Genomic DNA, 26,122 nt, shown 5'->3' with positions numbered 1-26,122 from the left:
CAGCCTTGCCGTAAGCAGATCCACCTGACAGTGGCTATCCCAGGGGCTGGATTTGCTTCCCACAGAGCTCCGAGCTGGCAGGAGCTGCTCATTTTCCAGCCCGCTCTGCCAAATCGATGCAGATTACACAACCTTGCCTCTTCTACTTACAGACACATTACAGTTGTGTTGTTCTTTATGGAAGAGTGAATTTGGCTGGTCTGCTGTGCATCTTGCCCATGCTATACTATTTAATAGGTATTGAGGGAGACAGGAACAGGTTTTGTGGTGAAAGCCTACCCTGACTGCATTGGTTTAAATGTAGTTGTGCCAGTTTTATAGGCTGGTGTGTATCAACAGGAGATACCCGGGGGGAATTTGAGAAAATATCTTCATTTGTCTGGCTACATACATGCAGAATTGCTTTTTTTTTTTTTTTAATGCTATTAAATAATAAGTTGTTAACTGTTTTTTGGCCAGTGACAGAAGGTGACTTTTAAAATATTAACCTCATTTTTCTAATCGTGTGCTCACGGTTGTTGCCTGTGATTGACATTACAGCTGTGATTGTCTGTCTCTTGTTTTTCCTCGTTGCATAGATGGGCCACTCTTCCACTCCAGCACCCTTGAAAGAAAAGCCCCTGTTCAGACCATGGGTCAGGACCTCCCAGATGGAGAGATGGTAGAATACCTCATCTGAAAGGCTGTGCCAGGATCTGAGCTGGGATACAATAGCAAGAATTTTTTTAAAAGACATTTTTATTGGGAAAAAATTTGTAGTACCTGAGTAATAAAAGAAAACTCAGCTGTTTGCTCTTGTATATTATGTCTCAAAAGTATGAACAGGTTAATTTATAATTTGTTCTAAATTATAAAAAAAAAAAGTCCATAACGCTTGTTCTTTGAAAGTTTCCCCCTTTATTTTTTAATTACTGGATCTGGTAACGTCTGGAGAAAAAAACAAGAACTTAGGCGCACTGCATCTTGTATTTCATTTCAGTATTTTGAAAGTCTTAAACAGAAGTACCTGCTCTCACAGCTGGTGGCTAATTGTCTACTTTTAACACAGTACGATGGGCATGAAGGCCTCGTAATGATCAGAACCAGGGACTTAGTTGTCAGCACCACTTAATGGTTTCAGATCACAGGTGTTCAGAAGAAGCTGAGATGAGGTATGATCAAGGGAGATTTCTCTTTGCAGTCAGAGTGAGAACTCAGAACAGGTACTTCACAGTCATAGGCTGGAAAGATTTGCATTTTCAGTAGGGTATTATTTTTCCCAATTCGTGTTATTTCTATGAAAAAAAGGAACAGACAAGACTCCGGTGATCAATGTCACATTTCATGTTTTCAGTTGCATCGAAAGATTTGCCATGCTTTTATACTTTTTCAGTAATTTATACAGTGGATAGTAATTAATATATTGCATTCATGTTTTACGTAAATTAAAAAGGACGTTCTGCAGGCTAGGTCCTGCTTTGTTAGGTCAGATTTCTGCCACTGCAATTCCATGGGCTTTAGTGGAACTGCTCCCACTTCACAGCAATGCAAGCGGCGAGCGCTGTTGCTTTTCAGTGTTAGCAACTTCATCTCTGGAGAACTTCCTCTTTACAGGTTTCTCTGTATTTCACATGCCTTCCTTTGTATGTCCTGCCTTCTGGGAGATCGTAGATGCTTTTTCACATAGCGAAGCCTCGGAGGTAGAGGTTTAAACAGGAGCTCTGTGTAAAGTTTCAGATGGTGAATTCTGTCCTTTCAGATTATTTTTTTTCTTTATCTAACTGGAGAGAGCAGCTTAAATAACCCCCCCGAGGCATTACAGAAGGAAGTTACGCGTTCTAGTTGTCAGGTTCTCTTTCAGATCCGTGGAAACTGCCACAAATGCAGCAATGCTTCAGTCGCAGGTGCTGTAAGGAGATACTAAGACCAGTAGAAGTAAATGTTCGAGTTTTTTTTGTTACTGTCTTTGCATTTTATTAAAACAGTTCAATGTTAATTTCTGTTAAAAACCTTTTTTTACTTGAATGCTTAAATGTTTAATTAGCTCGTAGTCATGTGTCAGGAGCCTGGCTAGCCTCAGCTTTCTGGGCAACGTTAGAGTAGCCAGACTTTAATTTCGGATCACTCCAGAAATTAGAAAAAATAGCCGTTAATCATCCAACAGCTAGTGAATGTCCTCAATTCTTACTTGGTTGACACTGGTGATAAGGTGTCCCCTTGAAATGGCCTTACCAGATCAACAAATATAATGTGAAGTTTGCAGTGGAGGGCTGGGAGATGGAGGGAGGTGCCTTCTCTCACCTTAGCAGTGCCTAAAGATCAGCTCCAAGTTGGATCCTGCTCGTCTTCTAGTGGTCATCGCTTAGAAAAGCAAGGCAAGCAGTTCCCAGCATCCCTGGCAAATTTACTGCTTGCTAGTACTCTCCAGCCAATATTCCTGGACCCACAGAAGTTCGAGATGGTAGAATGTGTATGTTGTGAGATAGGGACTGAGCCTAAATAGCCTGACCTTACTGCAAGATGCGACTAAGGCTAAATAGCCTGACTTTGCCTAGTGACCTCTCCAACAGGCTGCACAGCCTTCAGCACGCTGCGTCAGCCACTCCAGAGCTGCACTTTAAGGCTTGGACAGTCTCTGCCATATGGGACAATGTTCTGGAGTACAGCAAACCTTTTCTAAAGGTATTCTAAGAATTTGATTTAGTTCTCCACCCTCTTCTAGACAAACTATTCCCAGCCTCTTTGTTCTTACCCCTTGCATTTATTTCTGTTGACTTAATTCCATCCTGTTACATGAAGTTATGCCCACTCGGGGTGATGTTAAGTGGTTTCCCTTCCTCTTCCCCAGTTGCTGGAAATGCAGAAGAAGCTTTTCTCATTAGGTCACTATGTCCATCCTTCTGCCCTTTCAGCTTCATTTTCTGTATTAGATTTTGTGGTTTGGGCTTAGAATGAACCATAAGGGAGATCAAATGCCACTGGGGTGTGCGAGAGAGAGGAGAGAGGTCTGAGTACTTTTCTGCTCTTCTAAAGTCAGAAAAAAAAATATTCCATCTTTACAAGTGCTTCTCAGCAGTAGGAAAGAAGTTTTGCAGCTGTAGGGCTCTGGATAAACCATTCCAGCTCACTTGATTCACTTTAATTCTGAAGTGCCTAGGACATTTTTGATCTTTTACAGATAAAATCTATTTCAGAAAACTGATTTTCCCCCGTCGGTATTGGCTGTTAGCTGGACTAGGTAAAAACAATTTGTTTATCCTCCTTGCAACTCATTGTTTTCAAACTGGGCTCCGCTGCAATCTATTTTTGTATTCTTTGTAGAGAAAAGGACACAATAGTCTTATGTGAATGTAATGCAGACGATGCACAGCAGCTGCCTCCTCAGAAAGTGGCAGCCAGGTGGTCTCTGACGGAGCGAGCCGTCAGGATCGCAGTAGCCTTACTGTTTCTGTGCCAAGAGAGGTGAATTTGGAAGCCAGTGATGCATTTTCACAGTCCTTAGGTCAAGTTCTTTGCCCTGTTGTACAGTTTTGATTTCTCCCAAAAGCAAAGCCCCTGAAATTTTTGACAGGGAAGTTTGAGGTGATCTTCCTGTGCTGATAAACTAGGAACTGTCAGGAATGTAGTCTTCCCCTCGAGCTTCCTCAGAGCCATCCTGATGTGAATGTAAACGAGCTGCTTGCTTTGAGGAAGGTGCGTACTATAGTCTTCAGCCTCCCTGTACAGATTTTTATTTTGTTTTTAAACAAACTGCTTTAAGGAGACAAACTGCACACCTAGTTCCTTCTGTAGAGCTTATTCCTAGTAGAAGGTGATTTTTAACAGGTTGATTGCAATGACCTTCTTTGCAAACCAAAATTTTAGACTAAGAGTTTTTCTTAAACTCGGGTATTAGAAGCAGATTTGTAGCTTTTATTAAAAATAATTAAAAAAAGGCCACATATCCTTCTTTGTAGAGCAAAACAAGAAAATCAAGTGTAGTTACTTCTCCTCTTTCCTTTCACTGCGTACAGATTGGCCAAACTCCCAAGCCCTTTCCGTGGGCAGTTCCTGTGGGATTTGAAGGCTCAGGGCACTGCCTGAGATCTGGAGGTTTTTGTTCCCATCCGACCCGGTGTTGTCATTAACTGAACTGCTCCTGCCTGGCAGCTCCTGCGGGGTCCAGAGCTGTAATTCTCTGGTCTCAGCACCCCTGGGGATCTGAGTTGCTCCTCAGGAGTCTGCCAAGGGTGGCTAAGGTAAGCAAGTGCAGTCAGGGAGCTTCAATTCTTTCCCTTTTGTAGCAACCACAAAATGTGAGGCACAAAGCTGGCGTTAGCTTTGCTTCGTTTCTTTGGCTGCCTGAGTGAGGGGACTTGCAGGGCTTTCGGCCAGGACCATTTCCAAGGATGCCTCCTGCTACACGAGCCCGCGGCGGCGTGTTAAGGTGTGTGACAGCCACATCCCGTGAGCCAGCCGTGATCCCGCTGCAGGAGCTGCGCTTTTCCACCTCTAAAGTGACCACGTAAACTCGGGGCAGCGAGGACAGCGACACCCCGGGGGTGTTTGGGCTCCTCTGCCTTCCCCGGAGGCTGGCGGCTCTGCTCCGTGCCAGGGCCGGGGGCTGTGGGCAGGGGGTTCTCTTTCCATGTATTTGTATAGGAACTTTTTTTTTTAAAAAAAGCTAGCGTTTTCATGTCTAGAAAGTTAAAAGACGTTGTAAAATGTAATTGTACTGTATTTATGAAGAAAATACATTTCTTTTCAAAAAGATCTTATTCTAAGTTTGTTTTAGAGTCTGACTTCCAACAGCATCGCCTCTCAGGCTTTCAGGAGCATTCAGACCCATCCATTTCGCACCGCTGTGTCCGACACTGTTAGGGCCACGCTAAACTATTGAGAGCCAAGAGAAAGAAGCCCACCTGCCCTGCAAACTCAAGCAGAATCCGTGTTACCCCAAATTCAGAGGTATTTGAACACTCGCTTTCATTCAGCGTGGTCTCTGCTCAGGCTCAGCAGTGGGGATGCTGAAATACCTGGAGCCCAGCGTGGAGCGGGGCAGCTTCCACACCCTGCCCCTGCAGGGAGCCAGCAAGCGGCTGCCTCTTGGCTCCCTGAGCCAGCCCCACAGCTCCTGCTGCCTGCAGAGCTCTGCACTCCTGCCTCCTTGTTCGGGTCTCTGCCAGCTGCAGAGTCACAGCTTTGCAGGGCACGGGGCTTGAACCCAGTTTCCCTTTCAGCACGCTCGTGGTCCAAAGTGCCAGGGACTAGTGAGCTGCTTCACGCTGCGGTCCAAACCATCCAAGCACAGGCTGAAATATTAAAAGTTTGCCATTTCACCACCTTAGAAAATGTATCAAGAGAAAGCCCTTTTCTATATAAATCTATATTGAAGTGAACCTTGTGGATTATTTTCTCCTCCTTATTTAAACTAAGTTTATTTTGTAATTTGTGAATTAGCTCTTTTGTAATTCAGCTGTTGAAACAGCCCTAAAGTCTTTGAAGATTATGGCAGCTTTAATTCTAGGAAAGAAAACAAAAAGTAAGTGTAAATATGCACTAAGATACCTTGTAAATGTCTATCGTTATGTTTGTAGCTAGCTATAAAAGTATTCTGTGTGTTTTTAAAGAACGAATCCTGTGTTTTGGGTTGTTTTTTTCCACCGATCTGCTGGTCTTGTGATAATTTTTCCAAGTATGAAAACCTTACTGACCATAACACAGAAAGAATCTTGATCTCATCTAACCCTTGCTGCCGTTTGGCCTCTGTCTTTAAGCTTCCAACCCCCTGATCAGAGGTTTTGCAGGACAGAGGAGTTGTTACCCCAGTCTCTCCCCTCACCCATCGCTGTCGGATTGTTCTCTGACCCTCCTCTGACCAACAGCACCCGCTCGCTGCCACTCCAGCTGCGGGGACCCTGCTGGTCATCTCTGATGGCTGGACTCCTTGGGGCTGCCTCAATGTCCCGCTGCACGTCAGCAGCCTGAAGTCAGGTGAGTATTTCTACAGCGCAGCCTTCAGCAGCCCAACGCGCCGTCTGTTCTTGTCATCTTGCTGTGTTTCCTTGCCTCCAGTTTATTTTTCTTCTCTCTTTGTGCTGTCAGAGGGAAGGAGCGGGGACCATGCTCACTGGAACTGGTCGGCCTTGATGCAGTTTTCACCGCTGGCTTTTGGAATTGATCTTAACGTAGTTGTAACCTCCCCCGGTAGCCAGTGCTTTCATAAATACCAGCATGACAAATCTGGAGGCTGCTGGTCAGCTTAGCACAGGCATCCCCTACACTTTCAGGGCTTTTGATGTTGATTCTATAAATCTCTCTGGCATGCCAGAGCAGAAACAACAAGACGGGAGGAAAAAAAAAAAAAAAAGAAGAGAAAAAACAGCTACAGAAGCTTGCTAATAGCTGCCTTAGTTAACAAACCGATCTGCAGGCAGCTGTGAGCAGAGCTGGGACACTGAGCAGCACCCCGGGAGCACACCGGGCCCTTGGCACGGCTCCGCCCCAGGAGGCTGCAGCGAAATGCAGCGAAAAAAGATTAAAAGGTTGGTTGGTTGGTTGGTTGGTTGGTTGGCAGAACCTTTAAAAGGAAAAAAAAAACATTGCTCCAACCCCTCACTCCTTACCACCCTCATCTCTTTGCCTCCCATTGCTTTAAAATGCCTGTGAAGGAAAGCAAAACTCAAGAATAACACAAGACCTCTGCTGGAACATGTGAGAGCCCTCCTGTACTACGCGAACTTTTTTCTCCCCGGTCATTTTTTAAAGCATACATTTGGGCAGTTCTGCAACTTAGGTGTTTTTCCTACTCTCCTATTTTCTGTGGCTGCATTTTAGAACCAGAAAATAACAAGAAGCCCTCTGGTCTGCAGCATTTCAGCTCCTCATTTTGTATTTTGGGGCGGTGCTTTGCTTGCTCTTCGTGCTGATGCCCAAGAGGCCGGGGCAGGGATTTGGGCGGTGCTGGAGGGGTGAGGGCAGAGCGAGCCTCGGCCGCCCGTGTGCTGAGCAGGGTCTGGGGCTCGTCCTCAGCACCCAGAGCAAAGGGGCTTGGTGGTGTCCGCTTCTGTCCTCCTTGGGGTTCAGTGCTAGCAGCGCGCCCCCAGGCTGCTCTTTTGCTCTGCCCTAGCCCTCACATGGCATCGCTGCGAGCACCCAGCACGGGCTGTCGGGGTGAAATGCTTCCACTCTACTCGTGTTGAAAGGCATCGCGTTCAGACCATGCGAGCTAGCAGTGATTTTTGGTAAATTCCCATTTTTGGAGGTTGGCAGGAGGGTGCTGCACGTTGGGGTGCCCGGGGCTGTGACACGGCCCCGCCAGCTGCTGCTCCACGGGGCAGAGAGGGCAGCAACCCCCAAGGGACCCAACCCAGCCACTGAGAGCTTTTTTGTTTCCTTTGTTGGAAAGTTTGGGGGCTTCGTGAGCACCGCACACCGAGAGCTGTCCCCAGCATGGGGAGAGGAGCTGCCCAGCTCCCAGCTTTGCCAGAGCTCTGCGTGTGGCCCTGAGTAGCTCCCCAGCCGTGGGTTTCATCACCGCTCCCTTTCCTTGCCCTCCCTGCCCTGAGCCCGGCTCCAGGAGCAAGCAGCCGCCGCTGCTCTCCTCCTGCACCAAACACCCGCGGCCAGGCGGCCTCCAGCCTCCTCCAGGACTGCAAACCTGCCCGGAGCTTTCCCCACAGGATGTGTTCTTCCCGGCAGCTCAGCAGGACGCCGGAGCCTGTCAGGAGCATGGTTCTGGCTCACACAGGCTTCTAAAAAACGAAAAACACAACAAAAAACACACTGAATGGCTCCAGGAATGTCACTTCTTGGGGGAAAAAAAGCCGTTCCCTGGGCCTGCCCTGCCCCGCTGCCAGCCCCGGCCCCAAGGCAGCGACAGCTGAGGGGGCACCGGGGGCTTTGAGAGAACCGGAGAAAACAGAAGGATTGGGAATTGCTTAATTAGAAACAGTTTTCTCCTTTAATGTTCTGCAATTACTTTGAGGTCAGCAGAATTATTAGTATTATTAATCACCGAATTTCCCGAGAACTGAAGTTAATAGCAGCATAATTGGGCCGTGCCGTACAGCAGTAATTGCCGAGTGCCAGCAGCCAGCTAATTAAGTCTTCCAGCCCTTCTCTCGAGGCAGATCTCTTATTTCTTCCAATTCTGCACCATGGATAACCCAGCCGCGGAGGGTTAACATTTGGGGAGGGATCGGGGTGACCACGACCTGAGGTCCACTTGTCCCCGTGCCCGGGGTCTGTGGGGCACGAGGGGGGCCGGGGACTGAGATGCGGCCGCGCTCTGAGGACGGTGGAACTGACGGGGAAGCAGCAGGTGCAGAAATGGGGGATTGCAGCCCTTCGGGGAGCTCCTGCTGCACGTGGTGATCCTTGGCAGGGTGGACGAGCCTCGGCCACGAGCGGGTGCTGGCTGCAGCTCGGCACCTTCCAGCGCAGAAGCGCGGCTCGGCCTGGCATGCCGCTGGGGATGCACGGCTGCAGCCGATTTGCCTTTTTCTGCCTCTTTTTTGGTGTGTGTTTGTGTGAAGGAAGGGAGAAACAAAGCCATATGCCTGGGGAGGCCGGGGACGGACTCCAGGAAGGTTTTGTTCTTGGGTAACCTTAAAGATTTCGCTGGCACTTTTTTCCCCGTACGTGTGCGCGGTGCTGGCCTTTGTTTCAAGCAGGCCATCGTAGCCGTCCCCCGGCGCCCAGAGCAAATAAGCCCCAAACAAAGCATTTCAGCAGCTCTCGGAGCTCCTCTCAGCCTCCTGCCTCTTTTTTTTCTTTGCACAGGGGCCACTGGGGAAAGAAAGCAATGTTTATCTTTGAGGCACAGAGCAGGGCTGGAATCATCTGTATTTTTTTAATTATGGGGGTTTCAAGCCTGATCCCAAACATCGCCGGAGAGCTGGAGCTCCTCTGGCCACCTTTCCTGCAGCCACTGGCACAGAGCTCGGGGGCCCCGGAGCTGCAGCGTCCCCAGGAGCACACCGGGGCAGGGGGCCTGTCCCCAGCACACTGCACAAAACGCCTCCTGGTCATCACAGAAGAGCCTCATTTAGAAGGAAAAATCTCCAGCCTGGCACGAGGTGATGTAAAAAGTGGCCATCCTGCCCAAATGGGGGGCTGGCTGATTCAGAGCATCGCTACCAGAGCCTGTCCCCAGGTGACAACGTCTCTGTGCCACCATGGGGCACTCACGGGGTGGCACAGCCGAGGGCCAGCTCTGTGGGGACGCTCCTTGAGGTGCCGCTGCCGTTTTGTCTGCTCTGGTTATTTGTCCTGCAGTCGGGTGAGCCTCTGGCTTCACCTCAAAGCCAGCCCCATCCCGTCCTCTGTGCCTGCCTGTCACCTCCGGGTCCCCAGCACTGCAGCCACCGCAGGGCACTGAGCTTCGTCCACATGCACCGGGGCACGGGTGCAGAGGAACCTTGGGGGTTTGAAAAGCAGCCTCTGCTTCCCCGCAGGTTTTTGGAAAGCGAGGTCTGTCCCAGAGAGGTTCTCCCAAAGCTCCGGGTTAACCCTGCGGCACCGCTCGGTTTCACACGGGCGTCTCCACCTGGAGCTCAGCAGAGCTGCTCCCACCCCCAGCTGGGAGCAGGCAGGGCCTGGCTGCTGCCTTTCCTGTCGGTGCTTTACAGGGTGAGTATTTCATGCTCCATAAAGATGCTGAACGAGGGGTGCATCCCATCTGTCACCCTGGGGCACTCTGGGTGCCCGCTCGGTGCTGCAGGCTGGCTGTGGTGTGGTGATGGACGGCGCTCTCAGCACAGTGATAAACAGATCGATAGCAAAGCATGCCCGGGGGCTGTGGGTGCGGCAAGGCAGCCGTGGCCTCAAAGTCTCGCTGGGACCCTTCTTAAATTCATTCGTACTTCTGCAAACAATCGGAGCCTTGCTGGTAGCTGAGACACACTGGGCTGAGCAAGGTGCAGGAGGTGCCCAGGGGAGCGCGCTGCTCGGGAGCAGCCGGTGCTCCTTGGGAAGAGCAGGAAGCAGGGAAGCCTCAAACACAATTAACTTCCAGCCCTAATGAAGCACGCCATCCCAGCAAGCACACCAAGCCCGGAGAACGGGAGGCAGGACCGATGGAGGAGGATGGACACAGGCTTGCCCTGGTGTTGCCCAAGCACCCCTGGAGGGCGGGTGCCACAGAGGGTCACTGAGGACGAGCCCCCAGTCGCCCCCTCCAGCAGCCAGGTGACAAATTTCCATGAGCCCAGGGCCAGGTTTCTTAAGCAGGGGCCGGGGCTTGTTCTGCACCGCGGCTGCATCCACTCATCACCCCCAGAAACCACCTGCAGGTGCGGGTTTGGGTTTCCCTGCTGTGCAAGGGCTGATGCCCCCGGGGCTGGAAGGCTGTTGCTCCAGGAGGACAAGGCATGCTAAACAAGGCAGGCAGCAGTAATTAATTACCTGTATTGACACTGAGCAGCCTGCTCATTGAGTTGCCCTCAGCCTAAGCAGCCCTGGCTCCCGGGGACCTGCCTGGTTTCCCACCTTCCCCAACCCCCACGGGGACCTGTCCCACCCGGCTCCGTGCAGCTCGGGCTGTGGGATGGACAGACCCCCCCGGGGGAGGCCTGGCAGCCAGGCACCCACATGGTTGTGTCCCTCGCTGGTGCCGTGATGTCAGAGACACCAGATGTCCCGGTTACTGCCCAATTTAACAGCGCCTAAATGAGGTCACTGCCATCAGCCAGGCAATTATGTCCTGGGAGCCATTTGCTAACGTGATTAAGCCAGCTCTCCTGCCTGGTTTGAGCGACTGGCTGAGAGCAGCGCCCTTGGAAAAAGCAAAGCAAGGAGGGAGTGGTGCTGGACCCACCACCGAGCTGTGCCAATCCACCCCACTCAGCAGCTTTTTGGCTCGGCTGTGCCAGGAACGGCTCAGTTTGTCTCCAGGAGTGCCAGCACGAGGAATTGGGAGCAGAGACGTGGAGCATCGCCGTGTGCGGTACCTGCGAGCTCAGCTTGGCCAGCTCACGTTCGTCCGTGGCTGCAGCTGCTGCTGCTCGCTGATTTTTATTTCCCACCCTGTTTCACTCCAGAAGCGACAGAAAGGCCGTTCTGGAGCCACACCACGTGCCCTGTCATTTGTAAGCAGAAAAGATGGGGCTTAATGACGTGTCAGATCTGCTGTGTTGGAGGCAGTGGAGCCTGGGGGAATTTCTTTGCTGCCTTTTTATTTTTTTTTTTGGAAAATCGTCTTATTACAGATGTCACTCTGAGTATTCTCATTGCAGTAAATAAGAAAATGCCACCACAACGGGCTGTGCCCCAGGGGCCACCCCCACCCCGCTCCCCTTTCCCAGCCTGGGGGTGGTATGACCACGACCAGGAGCATCTGCTGGGGAAGCCACAGCCCTTCCCCTTCCAGCTCCAGCACAGCCTTAATTAAAAAATAAACTGTGAGACACCATAAAAAAATTAACACTTAAATATGCTCCTGGGGAAGCCTTTGTGCAGGGCATCAGGCAAAACCCCGCCGGCTGCGGCCAGGGGCAGGGCATGGGACACCATCTGCCGAAATGTGGTGCTGCTTCCCTGCCAGGCTGCTGCTACATCATTTAACCTCTTCTGAAATGCCAGCCCGCTGTGTGTCGTGCAGGGAGCCCCCCGAGCCCTGCCTGCAGCCTCAGGCTCGCTTTTTACAGCGCTTTTTTTGCATTCAGCTGCATTTTGCTACTGAAGCTCCCGGGCAAAGGCAGCCGTCCCCTCGCCCAGCACGCATGGGGCTGATCAAACTCGCCCAGCTCCAGGCGTGCCGCCGCTCACGTGCGATGATTGCTGTTAATTACAGCTCTCAGCAGCCAGATTCCAAGCCATGGGCTCCGGGCACCTCTCGGTGCTTGCCCAGGGATGCTCCCCATGGCTAAGCCCAGCCCTGCTAGGGGCCTCACCCCCAGCCCTGGTCCCTGAGCAGAGCTGGCTGCAACCCCCCGCTATTTCTGGAGAAGAAATCTCTCTCCCAGATGCCTCCAGGCTCTTTGGAAAGCATCATCTCAGTGCTGTCAAAGAAGCAGGGGGCGGCATCCCCAAATATTCCACTTCTGATCTGGGTGTTTGGGTGTCAGAGAGCAGGGACATGTTGGCTGGGGGATGGAGGAGCAGAGGTGATGGCTGGTACCAACCCCATCACACCAACCCCACAATGTTTTGTTGTTTTCTGGAGAAAAGGCAGGCTTTTGTGCAAGCTGACACGACCCGGGCAGAGGTGGGGTGCCCGCAGCTTCTCCTGGCACCTGCTGAGATTTCGGGTTGAGATTTGGGCTCAGCCTCCCCGTCCCCTGCCCGCTGGGTGCAGAGGGCTCAGACACGGCTCCTGCTCCCGGGTCTGCCCCATGGCGCCGCTCCCCCGCCTCGCACAGCCTGGTACCGCGTTAATTACTGCACGGGGAAGGCTAAGATGTAAATTACAGCCCGATGAGTTCTAATTGCACGTTCTGAACACACGGGCCTCGTTGCTAATTATCCCTGTTCTCCCAAGCAGCTTAAAAAAAAAAAAAAATCAGAAGCCTTGAACTGTGGCTTCCGAGGAGCACGGCTGCCGAGGCAGGAGCACGAATGAGAATTAGGGAATGAAATCATTGACCCGTGGAGCCACAGAGTCATCGGGGCTGGAAAAGGCCTCCAAGCCCATCAGTGCAACCATCAGCCTGACCTTCTGAGTCCCACCACTAACCATGGATGTCCCTTAGTGCCACATCCACACGCCTCCTGGATACCTCCGGGGATGGGGACTCCACCACCACCTCCCTGGCACCCCGGCCCGATGCCTGACCACCCTTTTTTTTTTTTTTTTTTTTCCTTGTGACACGGACAACAGCTTCATCAAACTGAGCCTCGCACCTGTCCGTAAAAACACCTGCAGGTGTTAATTGCACACGGCCACAGCTCCGCATGGTCCTGCCGAAACCTCAGGTAACATGGGACCGAGCAGGTAACACACGGCCATCGCACGGATTGCTGGAGACCGAGGATTTGATGCTGTTGGCAGGATTTTTAGGACAGAGTCCACAATTTGCCCAAAGTGTCACTGAGCCACTTGGATTTTCTGCATGTGTGGTGCGAGGACTTGCTGTAAACACGATTGCTTTTGTTCCTAGCTGACTGGAGGAAACATTTCTGATGACGCAGCTTTTGCAGAGCCCTGCCGGGGCATTTTTTTCCCCCTTTTTCCTGAATTTCTGCAGGGGAGCCGCCGTCCCCGAGGTCTGAGCACCAAGTACTGGCCTTTGGACGCCAGGGGCCGGTGCTGAGCTTGCACCAGGCTCGTTCCTGCTGCCGGAGCGGTGCCGGCAGCGGTGATGGATGGCCCCGAGCCCGCTGCTTAACTGCGGGAAGTGCCCCAGAAGAGAGGTTAACTAATCCGCCTGTGATTTATACTGGAGCTACCTCGGCAAAACGGACGCAGGTTTTATGTGGCTTTTTTTTTTCCTCTCGAAAGGAACGTGACATCCATTTCTCACAGGCTGGTAATTTAACCAAGCGACTTTGCCTTTTGGAAGGTGCTGAGGAGGGCAGCGCTGCGGGCAGGGCCTGCTTTGAGCCGTCGCTGCTCCGCGGCGCCTGCCAGGCCTTGCCTTTGCCCTGGGCTCGCGGCGTGGCTCAGAGGTGGTTTCATTCAGCTCCACACCTTCACAGCAGCTGGCAGGATGGTTGGAAAGACGTCTGCATCCCCGCAACTTGTCCAGGCCTTGTGATGATCGGGCATCGGGCTGGGCTGCCCAGGGAGGTGGTGGAGCCCCCGTCCCCGGAGGTGTTCAGAGGTGTGGGGATGTGGCACCAAGGGACACGGCTGGTGGTGGGGCTCAGAAGGTCGGGCTGAGGGCTGGGCTTGATGGTCTTGAAGGTCTTTCCCAGCCCAGGTGGTGCCTTGGTTCTATGCTGTGGGTTCTGCTCCATGGGCATCGCCCAATGTGCCTGGGAAAGGAGACACAAAGCGCGGCATCCGAGCAGGGGGGGCAGAGCTCAGAATCCAAACTACTGGGAAATGAGAGCAGCACGAGTACAGGATAAGAACAGCTCCCCCGCCCTGCCTGGGCCAGCAGCCCCCAGCAGCTCCAGCCCTGTCCCGTCTCATCCAGGTGAAACCCAGGCTCCAAAATGCCTCTTTGAAAGAAATTCTGTGAGCATGAACCTGGAATGGAAAGAGTGCAGTGGGGCTCGGTTTTGTGCACACACGAACTAAAACAGTTTTTTTTTTAGTGGGATTTCTGAATTCCAAACACCGATTTGTTCAGGAGAAGCCCAAACCGTGGTGCAGAGACTGCGGCGCCTCACCTGCGGTGCGGGCAGGGCTCCTCAGGAGCGAGCCTCGTTAAACTGCCTAATTAATTTTTCATGTTAACAACCTTTTCTCCGCGGCGCACGGCGGCTCGTCCAGGCAGCGAAGGCACCTCACCTGCCCTAGCGCTGCCCTGTAGCAGCTCACACGTGGGGGTGATTTTCCCTGCGTTATCGCCCTGCCCCGCAGTCTCAGGAGGCGACATTTTCCACCAAAAACGGGGTTCAGCTTTCGCTCCAACACCGTTTCCTTTGCCAGTAGGTTTTTTCCCAGTGGCATATGGCAGGCAACGTTACATCTGCTCCGATTTCCAAGAGATCCGCTCCCCTTTGTTGAATTTTCACAAACGCTATCAGTCTAAATAATCCAGGAGGCTGCTATGGCAACAACACGAGAACTCGCTTTCTCTCTCTCCCTTTTTTTGTGTGTGTGTGTTTAACCCTGGAGCACAAGGGAGAGGGATGCTGCCTTCCCTCTTCATGCCTCGCTGGGGCTTGGGCATGGGACAGACCACAGGAGCAGCTTCCGCTAACCTGGAAGGGCTGAGCTTGTCTAGAAGAGTTCACCGAGTGTGTCCAAAGCCTGGAAAGCCCCTTGGCCAGCTTTTCCTTTCCTGCTTCCCCAATGCTCTGACAAATTCGCTTAATTTCTGCTAGAAAAAGCAGCCAGAGCTCCAATTCCCAGCTAGGGCCCATTTTGAAGCAGTCCCAACCTGTTCATGGCACTGCCGATGCCACGTCCCAAAAGCTCCTGAGAGTTTGCCCTTGCCTGTGGGCTCTGCAGCTTTTGAAGTCCCCGCTGCGAGGGACAATTGAGGCACGTGGAACCGGCCAAGAGTCGGCTCCGGCACTGAGGCAGGTTTCTGTGTTAAATATTTACCACCAATGCTGTTAACTGCTATTTTTTAAAATTATTATTTTTTTTTTCTTGTGAATGCAGGCAAATGAGCCTGGGACAAGTGAGGGATAACGCTTGTCTTTGCTGGGAGCTCCTGCTGGGCTCGATGCTGCTCTCTTTCATCCCTTACCTGGTTCTTGTTAGCAAAGCTCCAGCACATGCTACAGCCAGGAGCGTGGAGGCCCCATCTCACCACCCAGCCCCTAAAGCAGGCTGTCCTGAAACAGCCCCGCAGAGGTTAATTTGGGTGATTGTACAGATGTCTCTGCACAAGGTGTGGGTTTCATTTAAAAGACTGAAAACACACCAAATAGCCTCGATTTCCCTGCAGCAGTTTGGGCAACCGTCTCCCTTGCACTGTCCCTGCTGACCTTCTCTGAAATGTCCCCATGCAAGTGCATTTTGGGCGGCAGCAGATGCCCAAGCAAGCCCAGGGTGCCTCTATACATATGTGCACACACACACACACACACACACAAGGCACGATCGGGCTCCTGCCTGGCTCCTGCCAGGCTCCCCTGCACTCGCTCAGTCCTGTCAGCCCCACGGCACCAACTGGCTGCTGCAGACTGGTCTGCTCGGAAGGGATGGTGATTAACCACTTGTTGCAATCAAGAAGCAGTTGTTCTGGAAGGGCACGGGGCAGTCTCATCGCAGGCCTTCTCCCATTCAGAAAGGGGCGTTGGGTAGGAGGCGGCGGCACTGGGTTTGCAGTGACCTCCCTGTAGCTGTGTGCAGTGTGCGAAGGAAAAAGAGCAAAGCCCGATTCCTGGCCCAGCGAGCTCAGACCCCCGCAGGAATCCCAGAGACGTGGGGCAGAGCCTCGCTGATGTCCTGCATCCAAATCCTGCTGCCTCCAAATTTTCACCCGTTGCGAGATCCAAAAATATCACTATCCCACTGTGAATTTTTGCATCCAGTGTTTGAAAACCTGTTAATCATAGGCAAAAGCTGAGCTGATCACACACCTTTAACTACAAGGATGCCTGCACCATTGGGGCTGTTCTGCTAAAAGCAGTGGCGGCTGCGAACTCAAACCAGAGATAATTAAAAACTAGCGGGCAAGCTGGCTTAGCTGGTGATGCTGAAGGACCGTCACGGCCGCCAGCGGGTGGGCAGGCACGGGGAAAATGCCATCCTGTGCTACAAATGGCATCCCAGTGGCCGCCATCACTTTATGGTCGATTTTTACTCAAACTTATGGACAGGGCCTGGCTGAGTCTGTTCCTAGCCAGAAGGCGGCTTGACCTCTGTGAGCACTGGTGTGGTACAAGTGACAGCCCCGCGACTGCTGTGCCTGCATGCATTGGCTTCTCTGCAGAGCAAAGATCTGCTCGTAGATAAGACAGAGAAGTTTGTAAAGCAGAATAATTGATAACCCGCTACATTACCGCCTCACCATCCCTCCTGCCAGCCTGGAATGGGCCCAAATAAATGGCAATCGCTCAAGAAAATAACACGGAAAGATGGCTCCAGCGTTGCTCCAGCAAGTGCTAATGCCTTTTAAAAAGTTCAGGGTTATTTGGCAACTCCAAGTGGCTTGGTGGTGCGAGTTACTTGCGTTCCTGCAAATAACCATGCGTGGTCGTCTGCTTGAGCAGGTTTTGCTGGTGACTTCTGCAGTTTGTGTGCAAGGCAGCGACAACCCAGATGGAATACCCTTAATTTTGTGTCCAGTTTAGTAGTTTATTTCAGTCATTTCCCCTTCTGTTTCTAGCAGGCAACCAACATTTGTTTTGGTCTTGGGTTCTCCTAAAGCAATGCCTTGATTTGGGGCAAAGCAGCCCCAATGGTGCTGTGGTGATCCCCCAGCAAAGTGAGCATCCCACAGCTCTTAAAAGAGAAGAAATTAATCTTTACAATAAATTCCAGAGCAGTGGTACTTTCCAGGTAAGATGAGGGAGCGATCGCCAGCGTCAGCTCTCAGCACGGAGAACAAAGCGGCGTTTTATTTTCGCTGCAGCTATGAGTAAGAACATTGATGCAATTACCTGCAACGCAGGACGGAAAACAAGGAGGAGGCAGCAAGTGTAATGAGACCTCGGGCAAGGAAGAAAATCTGATTTTGAAGAATGAGGCTCCAGGGGATGCTGCGTTTTCTGATAAAACGCTCGTCCGGAGCTGGGAGCGCAGCCTGAAGCTATTCAGCCCCTCCTGCTGGGGAGCTGCCGAGGGAACGAAGGCAAAGTCAAAGTCTGGAGTTCACTGGGGAGGAAAAAAACGTGAGGGACAGAAGGCAGGGGCACGGGGTGGGGTGCTGGGGTTTCATCCAGGGTTCCCCATCCCCGTGTTTGTGCCCATGGGCTCCAGCCGGCACCCACGGGTGGCAGGAGGGGACAGCACAGAGAAGGCAGCACCCAGGGGGAGATGGCCCAGACACCCTCGTCACTCAGCAGTTATTGACAAGACTAATTCCTTCCCAAGTGCTGCAATAAAGCGACTCCCAGAATAGTGCAGCTGTATGATTAGGGAGAAAGTAATAATTAGAGCGTATTTGTTGGTGCTCGTACACACGCATGCGGCTGTGCGTGCCGTGCTGAGCTTTACCAACGTCCCCACACCTGTCCTCGGAAATGTCTCACCGTCAGGTGGGTGCTTTGGGTCACCACAGCGTGGGCCCATCGGGGGTTGCCTGTTCCAAGCCCCGGTCTCATTTTCTGTGCTCTGTCAAGTACCTGCAGGGTTCAGGCCTCCTGAATCCCTTGCTCCGTCCCACAGCCCTCCGTCCCTGGAAAAACGTGAAACAAAAGCCTTGGGTGTTGTTGTTTTCTGACCCGGAATAAATGATAGCTCAGAATAAACGCTGTAATGCTTCATGACTTATTGTTCTTTAAAAAATCATTAAGTCAACCACTGTTAGTGCTGCCTCCTGGGAGCAAACTCGGGAATGCCATTAATATTAAAGTCCAGGACATCTGTCAGTGCAGGCTGTGCCTTTCCAGCTCCTTATATGCAGGTCGAAAATCATTTCTGCCATCAATACGTATTTGAGTCACACTCGTAGAAGGGTGGAAAATTCTCCCGGTCTGTTGGTGTCAGATTCTCTGCTGGAGACCTGTGCTGATGTAAGGAATATTTAACTTTGAGGGAAAATTAAATTCCATTTGCTGTGCCCTATAGACAGCTATTTTTAAAGAAATTAGGGTGCCAATGGGTGTAATTTCGTGTCTCTCACGTGCCTAATAAAGCACGGTGAAAAATAAGAGGTGCTCCAGCCTGCTCAATGCCTGCAGAAAACGCAGTGTGAATTATTCAGGGGTGGTTGTCTCATCGCCGCTGTGCGCTGAGCGCCTCTATCAATCCTCAGTCCTTGGCGTGGGCTCTGAGCACCCCCAGCACCGCCCCCCGGGTGCCTAATTGGGATTTTGGGGATCACACTACCCGGTGGCCACTCTACTTCTCTCCCTGTGCCACCCAGCAAAGAAATTCCTGCTTGGATTTAGCCTTGGGAGCATGTTATATGGAGCCCCAGGCTGTGCTCCAGCCCCACCGGCCTCCAGGAAGGAGGAAAGAAGTCCGAAAATCCTTGCATTAATGTCAGGCTTCATATTTTTGGATGCAGAGGGAAAAAGTGTGGTGCTGCTGCTGTGGCAGGGAGGAAGCTGGCACTGCCTGCAAGGACGTGTCCTCCAGCATCCCCTGATCCTGTCCCTGCACTGACCCCAACAGTGCTGGTTGTTCAGAGGCTGAGAAGAAGTCCATAAATATTCTCCTCCTGATGAAATCCGCTTGATTGGCTTGACGAGGGGATGTGGTGGTGTGCTCTGTCTCCTCTCTGGGCATTTTTCAGGCTATGTATAGTTGTTGTAAAGCCAGGTTTTATGATCCTCCCTTGGTGAAATAATGAAATAACATCCCTGACATCCTATGTACCAGGCACTGTAATTCATAGGTGAAACAAGAGCTTGTGCTTGGGGGACAGAACAGGATAGAAGGCAGATTTTATTTAGGATTTAGAGTTTTTTTTTTTTTTTTCTTTTTTCTTTTTTTTTTTTTTTTCTGCTGTACTTTATCATGTAGCCTCTCACACTACATTCAATTCTAATTCGTGGGGCATTATTTGAAATTTATAATATAAAGCCAGTGAACTGTGTAGGGGATGAATGTTTTATGTGTGTGCACAATTACTCTTCTGAAACTGTTTTATCTGCTTTCAACTGCCTCTTTTCTTATATCCCAATGTTTTAAATCACATTTTTATTTGACTGTTTAGAGTTTAAGTAGATCAAACTATTGTGAGTGATGCTTTGTGGGGATCTCTGGCATTTAAGAAGCTAAAGCAGTGTGTCTGAGCTGGCTTAGCTCTTTCTGCTCTACACACAGCAGCACAATGCCTGGCTGGGCTGCTGCAGGTTTGCCCCATCCTCAGCAATTAATTCCCAAACGAGCGTGCATGGGATGCACTCAGCACTTCTCTTGTGCTCCTTGCACCATCAGATGCCTCTGCCCCTTGTATTTCACATCAGTGGCTTGCAAATAAGCTTCCTGGAATAGGGTTTGCTCTTGCTTTACATGTTATTAGCTTTTTTTCTGCTGTTTTATGGTGTCTGCCACAATATGCGTCAGCCCCTAATGCTCTGGGAATTGCCATATATTAATATCACATTCCGGATTTCCTGCATCTTCATCTGTACAGATTAGAGAGGCTGCAGCTCAGCAGTGACAGAGTAATTTTAAAGATGAAAAAAGAAAATATATGGGAAATATTACGCACGCAGGAGCTTCAAACAGAAATTATTCTTATGGTGTGTATTATTTTACCTCCATGAAATAGATCAGTGCAGAAAACTGTAGCTTTCTAGTTGGTGGTGTACACACAAATCTTGTTCCCAGACAGAGACACGAACAAGGCTGAGGAAGGACAATTGTGTTTCGGCAATCGTGGTAAGGAGGCATTGGCCAGCTTGGCCAGATGGGGACAAACGTGACACTTGGTGACAGATGATTGTCGTTGTGTGTGTTTTCAGAACCCCCAAACCTTGCCAGGCTTCTTTTGTTCTGGGGGAATACAAACACCAGCATCTTGTGAGCCAGAAAATCTTCTTAAAGACACGGTTTGGCAAAGGCTGTAGGCTTGCGAGACACCTCAGCCCTGCTCGCTGCAGCACTTAAGCCACTTTGGAGACGTATTTAACTGTAAGCTTGGCCATAAATCCCGAGATGAGGAGATGGGATCCACCTTCATACAGCTAAGCAGGTGCTTATGAGCTTTGCTGAACAAGACACTCAGGAGCTGGAACAGATGTGCACCTTTGATGCTAAGAGCAGGATCAGGCCTTCCACCTGGATCAAATCTGCCTTTAAAAGGTGGCAAGCCCACTCCTCCTGTTACACCTGGGAGGCCTCCTGCTGCCATCAGATTTTTCAGCTGTGGCAACAAACCCAAAAGGACGCCTGGGGCTTGTAGGCTGAATGTCTGCCTATAAAAGCATGCCTGCAAGAAGAGCATGGTGGTGGGCTGTGCTGCTCAGGACAGCACATGGCCATGGGGTTTTGTGTTTTGGAGCAAGTTGTCTCTGGGGTGCAGCTGGAAGCCCCAGCCTTGGGGACATGCTGTGGCACTGTCCCCACCTGCAGGGACATGGACATGGGCTTGGAGCCCACCAGAGATGTACCCCAACCAGAGCTGCATTGCCTGCACCACAATTTGAGGTAGAGTAAGGTCTGCTGTGTGAATAGGGGGTGGGGGTCTTTCTCTCCAAACAAATCGTCTGAACTTCTGTGCTTGTGCCCATTGCATACAATGCTTTGCAGACAGGAGAAGAAAAAAATGATAGATGCATGTGGTTGCAGAGGACAAATATCATACTGTGAAGTTTTGATAGGTACTGAAAGCCCATTTTGGTTTTCAGCCAACTGTAACTTCATTTTGTGGCAGACAGACTGTTAGAAGATGAGAAAGGAAAAAATAATCCAACACCCTTTTCTGGAGCAGCTGGGGCAACTTCTCACATCACTTGGAAACTCCCAGGAATGGTTTGGGTTGTTTCATGTGGCCACTTAGGCTTCCAATGCGTGAGATGTAGAGATGTGCTTCCCTTAGCAAACATGTGCAGCACAGCGGCCAAGTCCCATTAATCCTTATTTAATCTGCTAACTGTATTGTCAAATCATATTACGCCACTGATAACTGTTAATGTTGTACTTCACATCGGGCCCTTCCTCCACCTTGGCGTTGCTGGAGCCACATTTATCACCGTGCCAGCTGAGCTAAAGGAAAAGCTGGTGCCGAGGAGCTGCTGAAGGATGCTCCTCATTGAGGGGCCCTGGTGCTAAGGAGCAGAAGGAGGCAGCTAATGAACAAGGCTCAGTAATTGAACTCCCAAATAGTCCTGAGGAGAAGGAGAGTCACAGATCCCATGGCCCTCATCCCCCGTGGTTGAAAAGCTCACCACGTTCTTCCAGCAGCGTGGGTTGGGCTCCCTGCATCTGGAGGTGTGCAGTGCCCTCACATGCTGTGCTGTCAGGTCATTAACAAATGGATCACCCCCAAGACAGACATACTGCCAGGTCTGCTACTCTGAATCCATAGTGCTTCAATCAAAATGCAGTGATACAGCATTTATCCTCCCCTTGTTTATTATTTCTGAGTTGTCTTTAAGCATATATCTCATTTAGGGCAAACCAAGTCACAGCTAGATTAGATTACAGCAAGGAAATTGGATTATTTTAAGTAGATAATATAAAACATGTCTATGGAAACTCCATGATAATTGCATTATCTTTGGTACATTGTGAGAGAATTATCTGTATTGTATTAGGTGGGGGAAGCATGCCAAAATGCTATTTAAAATGTGAGTGGGTTATGACAACGAGCCAGCCATTGGTCACAAGTAAATTAAAAGGCAGGAGATGTTTATGTCCATCATTTCTGGCTTTCAGTTTGCCCCCCCCACCCCCGTGGCCATAGCAAGCACCATGTACTGACAGCCAAAACACAGGGTGAAGCTCCTCAAGTTGTGTCTGCTGTCAGACAACACTTGGACTCAGAGGGGAGGGGAAGGATCACCTCCCTCAGCCTGCTGGTGATACGTTGCCTAATGCAGTCAAAAATACCGTCAGCCTCCTTGGTGTTGAGGGCACGTTGCTGATTCATGTTCAGCTTGGTGTCCACCAGGACTCCTCGGTCCTTTTCTGCAACTTTTCTCCTCTCCATGCTGTTTGGAAAACCTCTGGTATGGCTACAATGAGCACAGAAAGCAAGCGCCAGCAAAAGCCACTTGTAGCCAACACTTCTGTTTTCACGAAACATTAAAGTTTCCATCCTAATTTGCCCAATCTGGACTGAATGACAGTGACAAAATCTGTAATGATTTTTTTTTTCTCCTGCTGACAACTGGCTGGGAATAACACAGGCAGCAGTCCTCAGCACCGTGGTGTGTTGGGAGCTGGAGCACAACCAAGCATCATCAGCGGGATGGGAGACAATTTATGTGACAGGCTACTAATGGACCTAAATATGACAACAGAAATTACTTTCTAACCTGACGGAGAGTTTAGAAACTGAAGAATCTGCTTGGCCTCTCAGTCTGGGGGAGTCATGCTACCCTTGCCCCCCCCCCCAGTCATCATCAGTGAAGATTCAGAAGAAAATGTTAAAAATTACTGAATCACCAGCAATTTGGCTGAGGCAGCTGGGAGTCAGGCTGTGGCACTGTCAGCCCAGCTCCCTCATCTGTTGCCATCTCTGCCAAGTCTCACCGTGCAGCGCTGGACAATTGACCTCCATTTTCTCCTGAAGGTGGATAAAAGCAATTTCTTCCTAAATAAAGCCTCATTTGAACAAAAAGTCATATTATCATTACAGCAGGAGATTTCACATTGCAGTGGTGGTGGGGAGTGAAGGTTGTACCTGGGTCCTGCAGGTAATGACATCTTGCTCAAAAGGCAGATTGTTTTTTCTCACTCATTATTTCCTTCACTATCATAATTATCCAGGTCCTCAGAAAAGGAGCCTCAAATATTCAGCCTTTCTCTGTGTTTTGACAACCACCCGAAACAATACATGCAGAGTGGTTAGGGGATGTTATGAAAGGCTGGTGTCATCGAGGAATGCTGGTAACAGGCACTTCTTGAATTCAGGCAGTGAAGAAGCCCCTGACTCACTTGGGACGTTGCCTGCAGGCCGGTCACGTCACTGCTGAATTTTGTATCCTCTCTGGATGTGTCTGCCTTCAGGTTGCCATCACACCAGGTGTCCCTGTGCCCAGTTGTCATTGTAGTATCCCAAACTGGAGCCCTGGGTTGGTATTTGTGGACTGCAACTGAGCTTCCCACTGATGCTACGGCATCACACCAGCCAGGAAAACCACAGGAGCAGAGGAGACTGCTGCCCGCAGTGCCTCCCGCCAGCAGCTCACATGTGCCAGAGCCACTGCCAAATTTACAGCACTGCTCATGTCTCGCCACTGCTTCAGCCCCAAATGACAGCTACAACCCAGCACTAGTAACTTAAAAGCTCTTCTGCTGTTGGTAAACCTGGCAACCTGCTGGGAATGTACTTGGGGCTATTTACTCTTAAAATGTTTTTTTGGGTGTTGATTTCTGTCCCAGTGTGGCTCTGGAGAGTTTATGAAACACAGGGACTGAAGCCTGTGCAAAGAGCCTTTTCCTGCACCTGACGAGATGAAAAGAAATGCAGTTTTCTCTGTTGTACTGGGTCTGGCTGGGATGTTAACTTTCCCTGCAGCAGCCCATCCAGCGCTGTGCTCTGCACTTACAGCTAGAACAGCAGTGGGATCACACCAGGATTGTGTCTGCTGCTGAGCAGTGCTGGCACAGCATCAGGACCCTCTCTAACCCTCCTAGGGGGTGGGCAAAAAAGTGAGAAAAGAAACATCACTAGGGCAGCTGACCTAAACCAGCCAAAGGGCTATTCCATACCATGCGGTGTCACACTCAGCAATGAAAGATGGAAAAAGGAAGAAGAGGGGAGGGGTGGGCTCTCATTGCGAAAACATCTGTCCTCCCAAACACCAGCTACATGCGTTGAGGCCCTGCTTCAACATGTAGTCAAGCATTGCTCATTTGTGGAAAGCAGAGAGTAATTTCTTTCCTCTGCACTTCCACATAGCCTTTACTTGTGTTTTTTTTTTGTTTGTTTGTTTGTTTTGTTTTTGTTTTGTTTTCTTTCCCCCTCCCTTTTCCCCTTTCCCTTTTTTGTTTTTATTTCCTTTAGTTAAATTGTTTAATTAATAATAACCTTTCCTTAATAATTATTTTCTAAATTATCCTTATCTCAACCCGTGAGTTGTTCTTTCCTTTACCTCTTCCCCTCCTCTTCTAAGGAGGGGGAGTGAGAGAGCAGTTGTGGTGTTCAGCTGCCTAGCATGGTAAAACCACTACATCTAACACAATGCTCACACTCTCCTTCTGTGACTCGAATGCTCCAAAGACCCCCAGCATTGGCAGGGCAATGGGACACCTCAGTAGCCCAAAAAGCATGGTACTGGCAGGGCAGCACTGCTGAGTAAAGGGCGAACTTCAAGTCTTCAGTGTTCTTAATAAGGATGGGGATAGTGTTCACGAGCAGTTATTTTAATGCACTGTGGTGTAAATCATGGTATAACTACCAGAAGCTATTGGTTTCTGCTTGTCTGATTCCTTGCTTTGGTCTCACCTAGAGCCAGGAGAAATTCAGTGGTAAATTTGTTCGTCATAAAGAATAGCTCAGAGGACTAACGTTGGTGGATGTCATTCAGTGCATATAATAACTCTAGCTTGGAGGAAGGGATATGGGAAATTTCTTTTTTTTTTTTTTCTTTTTTTTTTTTTTTTTTTGAAGGAGGTCAAAACCTTCAAGATTTTCATTATCAAAATCACATTGTTTTACAGTCTTGAGTTGTGTCAGGGGAAGTTTATATTGGACACGAGGAAGAAATTCATTATGGAGAGGTGGTCAAGCATTGGACTGGCCTGCCCAGGGAAGTGGGGGAGTCCCCATCCCTCAAAGTATTTCAGAGATGTGTGTACGTGGCACTAAGGGATGAAGTTTAATGACGGGGCTCGGTAAGTCAGGTTGATGGTTGGACTTGACGATCTTGAAGGTCTTTTCCAACCCAGATAATTTTTTGATTCTACAGAAAACTGTCCCTCTTACTTTTCAGAAAGACCAAAGAAAGCAATATCAACTAATCTCTTTAACCCTGTGGAAATAGAATCACAGAATTGTCTAGGTTGGAAGAGACCTCAAGATCATCGAGTCCAACCTCTGACCTAAATACCTCAGGTCATTCTGTTCTTCATCCTCCAAAGCCCTCTGCAGCTCTGAGCTCCACAGCGATGTTTCCCTGCCTCACCCCCATTTTCACACTGGGGGCCCCCCTCAGGGCCGGGACAACCTCAAAACATCAAAGCAGCTCCGCGAGCTGGCTCCTTGTCCCCGCAAGGCGTCCGTGCTGCCATGCTCTGCTGGGAGATGGCTGGCAGGCACAATTAAACTGGGCTTCCCAGGAAATCTTTGCCAGTGCTGCCCAGGCTGCTCCCAGGCCTCATGCATTAATTATTCCTCTTTCCATGCTCTTCAGCGGGCCTGTTACAAAAAGATGCAAAATTAAAAGCACATTTCCCTGATGAAATCCCTGTTTTAATCTGATTTGTGGCAGTTGTTCTGTGGAGTTTTCCACTGAGGCCTAGGCTGGGTGGGGAAGGCCAGGCTGTGCCGCAGCGGGGCCTGCACGTGTGGGGCCCTGCAGGGATATATGGGATGTTCCAGCACCTTCCAGAGAAATACTTGGGCACATGGGGTGTTTGCTGGCTGTACAGGGGACATCTGCTGTGAGGAAACAGTTTTGGAAATGTTTGTGCAAAGTTACACGCTTTTTTTTGGGCAAGCTTTTACACGCTGCCACCTACGAGTCTCAGGGAGCAGCGAATTCCTGGTTATGAGCCCGTGAAAATTTCATCTGGTTTTGGTAGATGATGAAATATGAGATTTGATAATGATGACATTGCGTGACAGCTGTTTGTGGAACTTCTCTGGTCTTT

At 50.2% G+C, this 26,122-nt stretch overlaps 1 protein-coding gene and 2 long non-coding RNA genes across 7 annotated transcripts in view; all 3 read left to right on the top strand.

Moving 5' to 3' along the window:
- Nucleotides 1-4,731, top strand: part of AMOT (angiomotin) — a 59,930-nt gene extending 55,199 nt beyond the window's left edge. For all 5 annotated transcript variants that reach the window (XM_068696539.1, XM_068696538.1, XM_068696541.1 and 2 more), the window contains one exon: nucleotides 579-4,731. In XM_068696539.1, coding sequence (XP_068552640.1) covers nucleotides 579-679 — 101 coding nt within the window. In that variant the 3' untranslated portion in view covers nucleotides 680-4,731. The remainder of the gene's footprint in view (nucleotides 1-578) is intronic.
- A 4,910-nt stretch (nucleotides 4,732-9,641) lies between these two features.
- On the top strand, nucleotides 9,642-16,219 carry LOC137863811 (uncharacterized). The gene is made up of 2 exons (XR_011101160.1): nucleotides 9,642-13,711; nucleotides 15,179-16,219. It is a non-coding gene; the product is annotated as an uncharacterized lncRNA (long non-coding RNA).
- Nucleotides 16,220-19,637: 3,418 nt separating this feature from the next.
- On the top strand, nucleotides 19,638-23,678 carry LOC137863850 (uncharacterized). Its single transcript, XR_011101189.1, has 2 exons — nucleotides 19,638-20,788; nucleotides 22,019-23,678. It is a non-coding gene; the product is annotated as an uncharacterized lncRNA (long non-coding RNA).
- Nucleotides 23,679-26,122: the final 2,444 nt, after the last annotated feature.

Source organism: Anas acuta, chromosome 13, assembly GCF_963932015.1.
Source record: "Anas acuta chromosome 13, bAnaAcu1.1, whole genome shotgun sequence".
Lineage (NCBI taxonomy): Eukaryota > Metazoa > Chordata > Aves > Anseriformes > Anatidae > Anas > Anas acuta.
The sequence above is the reverse complement of the archived record's forward strand: the minus strand, read 5'-3'. Positions and strand labels throughout refer to the sequence as shown.